This window comes from Sciurus vulgaris (genome assembly GCF_902686455.1).
Source record: "Sciurus vulgaris genome assembly, chromosome: 3".
In the NCBI taxonomy this organism is placed as follows: Eukaryota; Metazoa; Chordata; class Mammalia; order Rodentia; family Sciuridae; genus Sciurus; species Sciurus vulgaris.
Window position 1 is genome coordinate 186,763,323 of NC_136463.1, and position 14,623 is coordinate 186,777,945.

Sequence of the window (14,623 nt, forward strand, 5' to 3'; positions counted from 1 at the left end):
AAAATAATGTTTCTCTGGTTTCATTTGCTGCCTGCCTAACACTCAGGTTTGACTGCCAGCCTTCTCCTTTGGAGTCGCCCCTGTTTGCCATCTATGGGATTTACTTTACTTTTTTAAATTATAGAATCCATGATTGTTTGATTAACCTAGGGTGGAGATCCAGCAGGTCAGCATCAGGATTTTGCCCATTAGGCTTGAGGATGGACCCTGGCTAACAGGCCACACATGTGGGTGCAGAGCAGGAAGGGTGGGCATTGTGGTAGGGATGCTCTCGTGAGAGTGCCTCTGTGGAGACATGCCCAGTGTAGGAAGGGACCACACTGAAGATCTGTTGGCCATTAGTTCCGACCTCACAGTATTTGCACAATAGGAAAGTACTTCGCCTGTTATCAGACTTTAAGTAAGTCTTTAAAACTGACATTTCAGATAGCTGAGTCATCTCGTTCTGTCCAGTGGAAATCCTCCAGAGATATTTTGCCCTCCCCACCTCCAAAAAATCACCCAGACTCAGCTCATGACAGTGAGCAGCTGGGGATGCGCCAGGAGCTTGACCAGTGAGTTCCCTGGGACCTGCTGGTGACTGTGACCCTGACTTTTCAGACTTTTTATGGCATCTTAAGGTTTCCTCCCCACTCTGAGGCCAGAGCCACATTTCTGGCCCTGCTCCATGTGCTCCCAACCAACTGGCAATAGTTAATTTCTAAGCTGCCATGGATGAGGAACCCTAGACTTGACCAGAGAGGCCAACCCTAGAAAACGAATCAGAGTGGCCAGGCCCTTGGGGAGGTGAAGCTTTTGGACATCCAGATCTTTGTTTCCCGGCTCCTGTTCCTGCCTGTGTTCTGCAGGGTCCCTGTGACTCTCCTACTTAAAATTTGGTGTGCAAGCTGCATATTTTTGAAGCATTTCTAGAAGGAACCACTTGAGGGCGGGCCTGTCCCAGGAGGCTCACACCTGTCCTGGGGTCTTCCCCTAAACACACCGCACCAGCAGGAGCACTCCTCAGAAGCAGAAACTCCTTCCTCCCAAGAGGTTCAAAATTAAGTTACGTGTTCCATTTAACTAATAATCAAATCAAGCAATTTTTTTAAAATGTAAGAATTCCAAGACATGTTAGGCAGCCATTTACAGTCTCTAAGCACTTTCCTTCTGCACACCACCTGTCCATTCCAGGGTCATTCTCACCTTCATCCACTTAAAAATGTTCCATCTTGGAAATTTAGGTTTGTTGTAATTTCCCTATTCATAATATGTGCTAAGTAAAATGCTAAAACATAGTCTTAGTAAAATGTTTACCATTCATTTGTCAGAGAAGGGGGGGCTCTTCAGAAAGCCCTGTGTTGGGGTCCTTACGTTTGCTGAGGTTGCCTGTCTATTCATGTTGAGGTGCATAAACAACTGAATTGTCTCTTGAGAAAGCTCAGCGGTGGACTCATTGATTCTCATTTCCAAGTTGAGAGAGGCAGTTCTTCCAGTAAATTCACTGGTCTTTTTTAGCTTTTGTCAGGCCGGTTGGAAATGACAGTACCTGTCCCAAGACTTCTTGTTGCCAGAGGGGAAACCACCTGTGAACCAGGCCTCAGACACAGCTGATGGGAGTTAGTACTTCTCAGGTGGGCACCAGTCACCAGCAGGGATGGCTTAGGGCTCCATCAAGCATTTTATTCCTCTGGTAACCGTGGAATGCGTGGCAGGCCTCCAGTGACCACCATTGTGGTACTCTGTGTTGGATTTTCATCACCTCAGTGTCCAGCCTTGCTGGAGTTCCTGCTCCTGACTGTCGTGCAGTGCATGATGTTGGAAGACCATCTGGTCTCGTGCCCGTCATGGATAGTCTCAAACATCTCCCTCTTTAAAAAAAAAAAATTGTATTCTAACTTCACTGACCTCACCTGTGTTCTTCCCCTGGCCATGCATAGCCAGATGCAGCACTGTGGGTAAATAGTCTTATTCCCTGTTTGAAGGTTTTCAGCCACAAGTGAGACTGGAAAGATGGAACCTGTGTTCTGTCTCCATTGATCCCACAGTGCTCACTATGGGCCTTTCCAGACCAGGAAGAGTGATGTGTGACAGAAGGTATAATCAGTGCAGGAAGCCCTGGCCCAACATCCTTGCCCATCTAAACACCTTCTAAAACACCTCTGCCCATCTTCTTCCCATTACCCCCAGAAGCCGCCCCCATGTCTGGCATACAGAGCCCATTCTAATTAGGGCCTCTGTCCACCCTGCTAGCCTCATTTGAGCCAACTCCTGCTCCAAAGCCCTGACCTTAAAAGTAGTGCTTTCCTGCCCTGGAATGGTGTCCACTCTGCTGGGACACTCGACTTCCTTCTTGGGGCTCATCCCAGATTCAGTTCCTGTGCTGACACTGCTGTGACTTCTTCCTGCTCTTACAGCAGGTGGCCACTTCTGAGGAACCTCATGCCCCTCAGGCTTCCCAAAACACAGATGCCCGGGACTGCACTTCCTTACACATGTATTCCCACTCCCCCACAGGCCAGTCCACACCTGGAATACAGGCCTTATCTTGCTATCTGCATGACTGGGTAGGCTATTACAATACCATCGTTCCTTGTTGAGTAAAGGTAGAAAAGCTGAAGGACACAGTACATCAGAGGCAGACTGCTCAAAGGTCACCCAGAGGAGGAGTCGCCCTCACCAGCCTAGGCAGTAGCTCAGGGGGCATTTGCTGGCTCCCAGCTGAGCTTGCTTCCCCTCCATCAGCAGACAGATGCCATGTCTGGGCAGTGTGTTGCTTGAGGGCCTATGAAAAATAACTACAGAAAGAAATCTCCAGGAGGCTCCGAAGGGTAAAGATGACAAAATGGAGGATGGGATCAAAAAAACTTGGGGAAGAAAACCACATTTAGGAAAAGGCAGTAAGTGGCATCTTTGACTCAGTTAAAAAGAGTCAAGTAGACAATAGGCAGCAAAGGTAACAATGAAATGTAGAAAAGGAGCTGAAAGAGGAAACAATAATGAAGCCCACCTCTGAACAGACAGGATTGAGACTGAGAAAACAGATCAGTGATGCGGAGGCAAACTCGCGGGTTTTCCCCCGAATGCAGAAGGGCTCTGACAAGCCATCAGAAGAAGGATTTACAGAAAGGACAGGGTGATGGTGCTTGTAATGTGAATAACAAGATTGGATTTACATTCCTGAGATGAGCAAAACCCCAGGGGTACATATGGCATGGTAGTGTTCAGATTCTGAACATCAGGCAGTGCAGGATATTGATCAACGGGCAAGCCTTGCCAGGTCCTAGCTCAGAAAAGGGAACCCAGGTGGAAAGCAGCAGCTCCCTGTTAATACGGAACTGGGGAGTTCACGAGAGCTGGGGTTGCCAGGAGCAGAGAGGCATGCAGGGCAGGCTGCAGAGGTCCTCTTGGCCATCAGCTGAACAATGCCATGTATGCTCACGAGAACACCGAGACTGGAAGAGAACCAATCAAAGGAGCAGAGAAAATGACACTTGGAACTCACACAGGGCCAGGAAAAGTCCACATTCCCATGAGCTAGAGTGGAAACCGTGTTATGGATAAGAGGTACTGGCTCAGTAACAAGAAAATTAACCCAACAGTCTGTGCTGGTCCCATCCAAAAACTTTAAATGCACGCTGTCCTAGAATAAAGCCCCCAAAGTATTTGTAGAAATAAAAGATCCAGACTGACACAACAAGCAGCCAAGCCTGGAAGCCTCTGATTCTGTAGGCCTGAGACCTCAGTCCCCCATCCAGAGGCACCAAGATGGCCAGGTACACTTGCAAAAGCAATTCTGTGATCACGGGCCTGTGACTGAGCAACCTGAGATACTGGTCCTCCTGTGGGAACCCAACGTAGTAAGTGCCCACCCCGGCACAGTTCAGCCTCTGATGGCCCAAGGTTCCCCTTCCCGAGTGAGAGCCACCTTTATCCAACCTGGGGACACCTTCCATTTTCACAGACCAAGGAGATGCCACAGCAGCTCTGCTGCACCTGGATGCTAGGCCTAAACACAGTTCTGCCTGATTAAAAAGACATCCAGTCTCCTAACTACCGCATCTAGGACACCAAGCAAAAATCACTCGTCATAATGAGAACCAGGACAACTTCAATGAGAAGAAGCAATCAGTTGACCACTAATGAGATAAACTAAATGTTGGCATTCTCTTATAAGACTTGAAAGCATCTGTCATAAAACTGATTATAAATTCTCTTGAAACAATAGAAAATCTCTACAAATATATAGAATTTATAGACAACCAAAAACAGTAAGCTAAAATATGCAATGACAAGCTTTTTAAAAACTTCCTGGTCTCACTAGTACAATGGAAATAAATGATAGAAGATAGAATCAGTAGATATGAGGACAGATCAATAGGATTTACTTAATCTAAGCAGAAAATACAAGACTGCCTCTTCGTGCCCCTGCAACAAAGGAACAACATGGGGCTTATGAGACAATAGCAAAAGACCTAATATTCATATTATCAAAGTCCCAAAAGGAAAGGAAAAATGGGGCTGAAAGAATAACTGAACAAAGAAGCTTCCCATATTTGGTAAAAACACCAATTCGTGAAACTGAGTGAATCCTGAACAGGATGAACTCAAATCCACACCAAGAAACATAAATCAGCCTTCTTAAAACAAAAGAAAAGTCTTTAAAGCAGCCAGAGGAAATAGCACATTACCTAACTGGGAAAACCAACTTGAATGACAGCAGGTTTCTCCTCAGAAACGATTCGGAAAGATAGCTGGGCACAGTAGTACACACCTGTAATCTCAGCTACTGGAAGGCTGAGGCAGGAGAGTCAAAGGTTCCAGGCCAGCCTGGAGGCCAGTGAGACCCCACCTCAGGTAAACAAGAGCAAAACAAAACGAACTGCTGAAAGGAAAGTAATTGTTAATCATGAATTCTATATCCAGCCCAACTTCCTTTCAGGAAAGAAAGTGAAATTAAAACCTCAGATGAGGTAAAACTAAAAGAATTTGTTACTTACAGATCTATCTGTAAAGATTGACTGAGGGAGGTTCTGAAAGATGTAGACAAAATCTACAATCACAGGACCCAGTTAGATACTGCATTTCCAGACAACAAAATTTTGTTCACACAAAAACCTTTACACCAGTTTTCACAGGAATCTTATTCATACTAGACATAAACTGAAATCAGCCCAGCTGTGCCTTCATTCTGTGTGGGTGAAACACAAGAAGAATGTTTACAGAAGAATGATTCTAGGTAGAGGTCCTTGACGCGATAGCACTGTCTGACCTTTATTCATTTATATGCAGTGTTGAGGAATCAAACCCAGTGCCTCACACATGTGAGGCAAGTGTTCTACCATTGAGCCACAATTGCAGCCTGTCTGTCACATCTTGATGGTGGTTCTGGATACACAAACCTACCTGTCCAAAAATGGCACAGAACTAAAAATCCACACCAATGAGTATAGCTTACAAAACTTGAAGGAGACCAGTTGACTGCAATCCATGTCAATATCCTGGTTGCAATATTACACATAGTTATCAAAGATATTACCATTAGGGAAAACTGGGTAAAGGATTTTTCTATTATTTATTTATCTGAATGTAAATCTATTCAATTAAAAAAATTTAGCACCTAATAAGGTAAAATGTATAATGCATAGCATTCAGTAAAATAAGGCATGAAAAGAAGAAAAAAATAAGGCCCATGTTAATCAGGAGAAAATCAGTCAATAAAAACACACCAAGAAATTATAAAATTGCAAAAATGATAAGAGTGGAGGAAAGGTTGTGCATATTTAAGTAAACATACAGAAAATATAAAGACAGAAATTCAACTTCCAGAAGAAAACAGTGGATATTATGAAAGATACGCTGGGTGTTTTTAACAATGGATTACATGTTGCAGAAGAAAAGATTCACAAACTTGAAGATACAGCAGTAAAAACCAAAAATGAGGGTTGGGGTTGTGGCTCAGTGGTAAAGAATTTGTCTAGCTCATGGGAGGCATTCAGTTGGATTCTCAGTACCACATGAAAAAATAAAGGCACTGTGTCCTACAAGTAATAAAACAAAAATGAAAGAAAAAATGGAAAGCTCCCCCGACCAGAAGGAATCAGTGAGTTGAGAGAGAACTTGTGATTTTGTATTCCCAAAGAATGAAAGGAGAAAGGAATCTGGCAGGGACGGGGCACGGGGACTGAAAATAGTGACTTGGGAGTCTGAGGTAGGAGGATTGGGGTTGAAGCCTCAGCAACTTAGCGAGACCCTGTCAAAAAACGAAAAGGAGTAGGAGTGTGGCTCAGTGGTAGAGTACCCTGGGTTCCATCCCCAGCACCAGAAAAAGAAAACTGAAAACAACACCAAATCACTTCGTACTTGCTTAAAGGCAGTGACAAAACAAAAATGGGGCAAAATAAAATCAGGATTAAAGAGAAGTGTAACCGCGGATTTCTCACTGCAGACAATGTGAGCATGATGGTAGTGGAGAAACATCTTCAGGAAAAAACCGACAGGACTATATAGCCCTAGGGTTTGATATTTTCTAGGGAATATATCAAAGATGAAGGTAAAGACAAGACTCCACGTATAAACAGCTGAAAGCAGTAACCCAGCAACTAGCACCAACTACAAGAAGTTCTAACTGTTCAGGCAGAGGAAATGGTACCAGATGAAAATGTGGAGCCATATCAGGGATGCCCAACCATGGCAATGGTGACATTTGGGGCAATAATTTCATGTGGGGGGCCATCCTGCATATTGGAGGATGTTCGATAACAGCCTCTGCTCACCACGACCCCTGCTCCAGGTACAACAGCCAAAATTCTCTCCTGTACATCCAGATATTCCCTGGAGGCAGTCACCCTGTTGAGAATCACTGCATTAGATGAACGTTTCTCTTGTACTTTCCATCTCTCTCCTTCTGAGCTACATGCTCTGAGAGCATTCCTCAGCTCAGGCACGTAGATCACCAATTGACCAGTCAGGTATGCCTGTGCTATTCAACCTAACTACTACTATTTTTTTTAAATATAGACATTTTTTAGAGCAATTTTAGGTTCATATCAAAACTGAGGAGTTACAATACACCCCCTTCCCTATACATGAATAGCTTGCCCTGCTGTCATCTACCGGGATACATCTGGTTCAGCTCATGAACCTGTGATCACCACCACCACCTTAGGTCCACAGTTTACATTTGGAGTCACTCTTGGTGCTGTGCATTCTTCATCCTCACAATTTGTAGCATCATGCAAAATACCTTCATTGTCCTAAAAATCCTGTGTTTTACCTAGCCCTCTTTAACCCATGCTTTTAAATGTCAGCTATGTTATAAAGTTCAATATCTTTGTGTGGGGGATGGTCCCAGGGATCGTTCTACCACTGAGCTTTATCCCCAGCCCCAATATCTTTTTAAATTGTTTCCTGTTCCTTTTTGCCTGTTTTCTTTTTGCATTAACGTATCCACTGTGTCTCGGTAGATCTCTCTGGTAACTTTGTCCTTGGGTGCAAGTGGTAATCCACGCATTTGTAACTTCACTTTGGTGGAGAGAGCATTCGTCCAGTGTTGGGGTCATTATTGGACACTTATCGCTGTAACTGATTCATCCTGTCAGATCAGCTCTTCCTCTGACCAGCCCACCTGGAAGTGTGGTGCCTGCTGTGCCTGTTGCACAACATGCTGTTTCTGGTAGAGTGGAGGGGCAGAACGGACTGCCAGCATGCTACCTCAGTTGGTATGCATGTGGGTATGGTTCTTCTGTGCACCTTTTTGACTCCACCACTACACTCTGCATCTGGTAACACAAACATTTTTATTGCTGCCCAGCTGGTCCAAGGAGCCCTAGAGATCCATTCTAGCCTGATGCATACATTTAAAGGACGAAACTCGCCCTCCGCCTCTCAACTGCCCAGTCCACCCTTGCTCTTAATCTCCCCTTCATCTCCTCCAGGGCTTTGGCTCTCCCATGTCCTATTTGCAGTCTCCTCCTTTTAGCACCTCCCTTCAGCTGACAATCAGGCTCCTGTGCTTCCTGAGCCTTTTGGCTTCTTAGCCTTTTCAGAAATGACTGTATTCTCCATTCTTCCATGTCCCATCTGTTTCTCAACTCTTGGCATTCTTCCACCCTCTCCACTACTGAGATGCTTCTTGCTAAATCCACCAGGGCCTCCTGAGGGTCACAGAGTTCAGCAGACACTGGATCTGCTCAGCACACTGTGGACCATTAGGTACGCTCCTGGCTTCTCTGATTCTTCCCCATCTCCTCTCCCCCTCCTTGGACTGACTTTAGGCTCCCATGCAGTCACTTGCCTCTTAATCCTTGATAGGCCCTTTGCTACCAGTTGCATTTGGCAAGAAGTGAGCTGTTTGCAGACAAGAAAGAAAGAAAATAAGGAGTTCAGATGTGGAACTAGCTATGCAGGTAAAGTTAAGTTCTAGACCCCAGCAGGAGATGAAATTGGTAGTTATGAGGTTCCACCTCCTGGTAAAGCTGGTCTGAACTCAGATTCTGCTTCCACCACCACCCATGTGAACTGGAGCACGATACTAAACTTTCCCAAACCTGTTTCCTCATGTGTAAAATGGGCCACAGTACCTACCTGATGGGATACTTACAGAGATTAAATTAGTGGATGCCTGAAAAACAGGGACGACAGTGCCCGACATATGTTCAGAGTGAAAGTTAGAAACTGTTGTAATGCCAGAAAGGCTAGGGGTGAGGGATGTTTTCATTAGAACCAAGAATCTGGATCTTTTGTCCTTTACTACTTACCGACTTTGTGGCTCACGACCAACCCACCATCTCCCCTCCTTCATCTCTCAGATGGAGGCTCTGACATATTCCCGGGTCACCTGAGCACCCCCCTTTCTAAGGCTGTCCCTAGTCCTTCCTATCATACGTTCTAACCCTACCTTGAATCCACCTTCCTAAATTTCTAGGCCCACTGATAACAGCCTCTGGTCCATAACCCCTCAACTCCATCCCCAACAAATGGGCCTCTAATTTCAATCAAAATCACCCAAGGAAGAGATCAAATTACGGGCGTCCGGGCCCCACAAACTGATGTCTCAGAGGGGCACTAGTGTCGGGCCCAGTGCTGCCTCGAGCACAGCCTCAGTTGCCCAACTTTGCACCGTGCGTCCTGGCACTTTCCTCCCGCCCAAGTTTGCAACGCGAGTGAAGCCACACGGCCTCGCTCTCACGGAGCCTGCTCAGCGGAGAGACTCCCTGGCCCGGGCTCCTCCGCTCGGCTCCAGCCGCCTCTCTAGAGGCCCGCCTAACCGAGCGGCAGTCGCAGCCTCCGGACGTGGGCGGTGCCGCGGCGGGAGCCGAAGGCCTCGCGAGGCCACCGTGTTCGCCGCCGGCGTCTTGGGCGCTCAGGGGCCCGCCCACATCCGTCACCTGACCTCGCTAAGCCAATCATCCCCCTGCAGTGCGCGGATTGGTCTGTCCGGACGCGCCCCGCCTGGCGGCCCCGCCTCTTCCGGCGCCCCGAGCGCTTCCCGGCGCAGGGGAGTCGGCGTGCGGCGGGATGGAGGCAGTCCCGACGCCTAGGAGGGCTACGCGGGGGAGGGCAGTGAGTCCACCTGGCTGCCGCCGAGAGAAGAGTCCGCAGGAGAGGTGCGCTGCGAAGCGGGGACCCGCCAGGCCAGGGGTCGCTCTCGGGGCCACCGCAAAGGATGGAGGAGGGCCCGCCAGCTGTTGCCGTGGTCACTCTGGGGGTTGGGGTGCCCCCGCCAACTGGAGCTCACTCTCCGGTGAGGGGGTCAGGGTGTTTTCAGGGGAGATCTAAGTCAGGCGCTTGCCACGGGAGTCCTAGGCCAGATTCCAGGGGTCCACGAAATCAAGTCTGGCCACTTGCCCCCAAAAACAAACTGCAAAAGTAATGGTGAAAAACAGGAAAGGCGCTTTCATCTGTGTAGTTGCACTGGGAAGACAAGGAGGACCCTTAGCCCAGTCTTTCAGGGTCTGGCAGTGACTTCAGGATTTTATGGAAAGGAGAATGAGGGCAAAGTTTGGGGGTTTGTGTAGCTGAAGGGATTGCACAACTGCCACAGCAGGTGATCTTGTCAAGCCCTGTCTGGTCGATCATTATCATCTCAGAGTTTAGGATTTGTTGGGTCTTTGTCTTGATAAGAAAATTGCTCTTGCCTTGGGCACAGTTTTGACTCTTGTCTCAGATGTTTATCCTTCCGACCTCTTGTTCCTGGAATCCCAGGTGATTGAAGAGAATGGCTCTAAAGAACTCGTGTCAAATGGAGTTAGGTCATTAACCAGGCCCTCCTTCAACAGCACTTTAAGGAAATAGCAAATAACTGGGCAGATTATCTGTAAGATATTAATCTGAGATGCAAAGTTTAAATTAGTTCAGCCAAGCAACAGATTGAAGAGCTGCAGTCACATTCAGCAATTAGCAAGCTTGGAACACTTTGGGATACTTACAGAAAAGAACAGATTTGAGTTCGTGGATGTCCCTGCAACACAGGGAAACTCCTAGGATTCTTAATCTAATACTAAACTGATCAAGGATGACTAGCCAAGCTTTCCAAAGCCCCACACCTTATTGGGTGATTTTGCACAGCTTGTAGAAAAGATGGTGCATTAAAACCAATGCACATTCAGTGAGGCACAGGAATGCTGTAATCCCAAGCACTTGGGAGGCTGAGGCAGGAGGATGGCAGGTTTGAGGCCAGCATTGGCAACTTGGTGAAATTCTGTTTCAAAATAAGCTGGTGATGTAACTCAGTGGTAGAGCACCCCTAGGTTCAATCCCCACAACTGGGGGAAAAAATGTATATTCAACTAATGTATATTGTAACTAAATGTATACAACTAATGTATATTCTGTTCAATTTCTAATCCAATTTGTATCCAAATAATGTATATTTCTAATCCAATTTCATATAGATTGATTAAAACATGTTGTTTACTCAAAAGTCAGGAAACATAATTACTAGTATCAGAATTATCTACTATATAGATTTCTGAAAATTTCTGGTACTGGTTAAAAGATATACAGATAAACTTAGTAAAGGATCTTTCAGAGGATTTGGATTTTCTGTGGCATTTACTTTGTCATCTTTTAAAGCAGGTCCATGCCATTTGGCAGCCATTATCTTTGGCATTGGTGAGAGAGCAGGAGGAAACCGAAACCAACAAAACCCACAGGCACTTCTGTTACCCTGTTGAAATGGAAACTAAACAAGAAACACACATCCTGTGGGGGTCACATGACAAGCACTGCTGCCAGGAAGGGGAGGGGGTGCTACAGTTTTAAATAGCACTGTTGGACCTCGCCCAGAAGTATAAGTTGAAGATGGGGTGGGGCCAGGGTCATTGTGACTCAAAGAAAAGTGGAAGGCAAGTCCTGCCCCAGGGGAGGAAGCCAGGGAAGGGGAAGCCAAGGGAGTGGACAGTGGCAGGAAATGGGCACCCAGATTCCCTGGAGCCCAGAGGCCATCCTAATAGCAAAGGGGAAGATTCCTGGGGAATGTGCAGTCCCCCAGGGGAGCCTGCCGTGCTGTCCTTTGTCCCAGTCAGGTGTGTAATCCAGGCCCACAGATCTTTAATCCTACCAGCCATTAGTAGGAAACTGTGAACATCTGGATGGATGGTCTGTTGACATAAACTTGGCGTGGATTGTTAGAGATCATGCCTCCATGTTCCTCTGGAGCAGTTTGGGGAAGGCTGCAGAGGTGTGCTGCGGAGCCCACTGCCCTGGGCATCGTGTGCTTCTATTGAGCCAATCCACAAGAGCAGCTGCTTCTCATGTTTCACCTCCTTTCCCTAAACTGGGGTGTCGTCCTTTTCTTTTCTTCAGGAAAGTTTACATGGACTATAACGCAACAACTCCCCTGGAGCCGGAAGTTATCCAGGCCATGACTGAGGCCATGTGGGAAGCCTGGGGGAATCCCAGCAGCCCCTACACAGCAGGTACTTCTAGAAGAGGCACGTGGGCACAGCGCAGAGATGGGGTGGGAGCAGAGGCCTCCTAAAGAATATTCACCCAAGAGTCTGCTGGTAAAAGATTTTCTGTTAGCTATAGATCTTTAGCTCAGTTTTTTTCTGAAAAGTTCAGATTTGTCAGTCAAGCCCTGTTGATGCCACAACCTTCACCTTTGATGTTCATTCTTTCACCAGCTCTCCTTTGCTTTTTCTCACATAAAAAAGAGGTCTCATTAGGAATAATTCATAATGCCAGTGCCTACTAAAATCTTTTCACATAGCTGTATGAAATTTGCAAAGTGTCTTTTAAATCATCAGGAGCACACAGAATCCTGGCCTTTTTGAAAAATGAAAGTTCCTCGGGCTGGGGATGTAACTTAGTGGTAGAGCAAGTGCCCAAGGGTGGGGGTGGGGGCAGTTACTTTAAACTTTGTTACTTTCATTACACATTACAATTTAAATATTCTTATTTCTTCCTGATTCTTTTTTTATTTGTAGAGCTTCTTTTTTTTGGCGGGGGGATTGCCTGGAATTGTATTCAGGGGCACTGGACTACTGAGTCATATCCCCAGCTTTATTTTTTGTATTTTATTTAGAGATAGGGTCTCACAGACTTATTTAGTGCCTCTTTTTTGCAGAGGCTGGCCTTGCACTTGTGATCCTCCTGCCTCAGCTTCCTGAGCTGCTGGGATTACAGGGTGCAGGAGATGTTGGAAAGAAATTTGCTTCAAGTCAGTGTTACATGGCAGCGTTACATTGTATTTCCATACAGACAGGCTGAAGTCTTGCCTGTTGTAGCTAATGTTTATTGGGGTAATTAAGATAAACCATCTTAACTGGATCGTGATGAGCTAAAATAACTTTTCAGACAGGATGTGGCTTGGCCCTAAGGTTTAAAAAGGCCTGTGGGCAACTTCGCCGGGTTCTTTGTGCTTCCATGTCCTTGCTTATTCAGACTTTTACTACAACTTAGTAACTAAAAGCTTTTTCACATCAGGTATTAGTAATTTATTAACTTTTTTGTTGACTAATCTTCTGGACATTGCCTTATGTCTAACTTCTCCTTTGATAAAATTGAACTTTCTGAAGTGTTAAACTTGAGAATATGGAAAATAATTAAATGCTAATAAAAGGAGTTTGGGAAGTTCTCAGGAAGAACGTGTTCTTGGCCTGAATGAGATAGGCTGGAGACTCTAGGGTGCTTCGACAGCTTTTGTTTCCACTAGTTAATAAAAAGTGGATCTCGGCCCACTTTCTATTGATGCTCATAGGAGAAGGAGACGGAGGAAAGAAAAAATTACTTTATCATAGAATGTTTTAATTTTCACAATATCATGACTCAAAACCTTTGGGGGGAATTTAGGGAAAGCTTTGAGCATGGGTGGTAAGATGTTTAATACCCAAGATATGTATCACTTACAGTAGCAAAAGATAAAAACTGGGCTAGGGCTGTAGCTCAGTGGTGGGGCACTTGCCTAGCATGTGTGAGGCACTGGGTTCGATCCTTAGCACCACATAAAAATAAATAAAATAAAAAAGCATTCTGTTTATCTACAAGTACAAATAATTTGAAAATAAATAAATTAAAATTTAAAAAAAATTAAACCTGTATGTAACCTCTGTTCATTAGTTGCCCCAGAGTGGACTTCTGGACCCTGTAGAAGTGAGGTGTGCACTATACTCATGACCTAGAAAGATTATATTCACACCCAGTTCAAGTGAAAAAAGCGTGTTATAAACAAGATATACAGCCTGATTTTATTGTTTCCCCTGCACCACCAAAGAAAAAGCCTTGTCTGAACAAGTGTGGAAAATGTAGTTATATAGTTTTGCTGCAAGAGATTAAGACCCCCAATAACAGCAGCATATATAGCTTGCAGTTTATTTCTCTCACACAGTCTGGGCCCATGTGGAGCCCCCCAATAGGGACTGGCTCCTTTCTTATTCCTTCTCCATCCTCAGTGTGCACTTTGTGTTACTGCTGTTCTTGTTGTGCTGGGGATTGAACCTAGGGCCCTGTGTGCACTAGTCATCAACATGCACCTTGCCTCTATGGTCAAGATGGCTGCTCCAGCTCAAGCCATTGTGTCAACAGTTGTGTCAAAAGGAGAAAAAGAGGAGAATAAAGGTATCCCTGAGTTCTTCAAGGACACTTCTTTTTTTTTTTTTTTTTTTTTTTTTTTTTGTGGTGCTGGGGATTCAAGGACACTTCTAAAAGTATCCTGTGCCCGCCCTGTGCCCAGAGACTGGTCCCTTGGCCACGTGTAATTGTTACGTAAGTTGGGTATTGTGGTCCTAATTCCAGGCAGCCATGTGCCATCCACCTGGCTGGTTGGGGCCTGGGTCATGCACAGATGAGGTGCCTGTTAGACACCTGCACAGCACTTACAAGCCACTTTAAGTTCATCTACAATTGACAAGTATAGTGTAATGAAAAGCTTTGCAAAACCAAACATGTAGGGAGGCATCTCTTTTAGGCTCTGAGGTGAATTTTCACTTTTTAATTGCCAAAACGGAATCCACTCTAACGTTTCTCTTTCCTACCTCCCTGTTCCTGCATATGCGTTCATCTACTGTGCTCTGGCTTCTCCGTCTCAGTCACCTGTGACTGCGTCTCTGCACGAGCTGGTGGACTGTGGATGACAACTGGGAGGGTGCCCTTGAGTCTGAGTGTGAGTGTGGTTAGCTGCTGTGGCACACATGCTAGCAAG

General features: G+C 45.8%; 1 protein-coding gene across 4 annotated transcripts in view; it reads left to right on the forward strand.

Moving 5' to 3' along the window:
* The first annotated feature begins 291 nt into the window (after positions 1–291).
* Positions 292–14,623, forward strand: part of SCLY (selenocysteine lyase) — a 35,714-nt gene continuing 21,382 nt past the window's right edge. Inside the window, exons 1-2 of one of the 4 annotated variants that reach the window (XM_079133912.1) lie at positions 292–1,613; positions 11,788–11,900. In XM_079133912.1, coding sequence (XP_078990038.1) covers positions 11,798–11,900 — 103 coding nt within the window. In that variant the 5' untranslated portion in view covers positions 292–1,613; positions 11,788–11,797. Of the gene's footprint in view, positions 1,614–9,431; positions 9,725–11,787; positions 11,901–14,623 lie in introns of those variants that run through there. The other 3 variants (XM_079133910.1, XM_079133911.1, XM_079133913.1) reach the window with 3 other exon arrangements.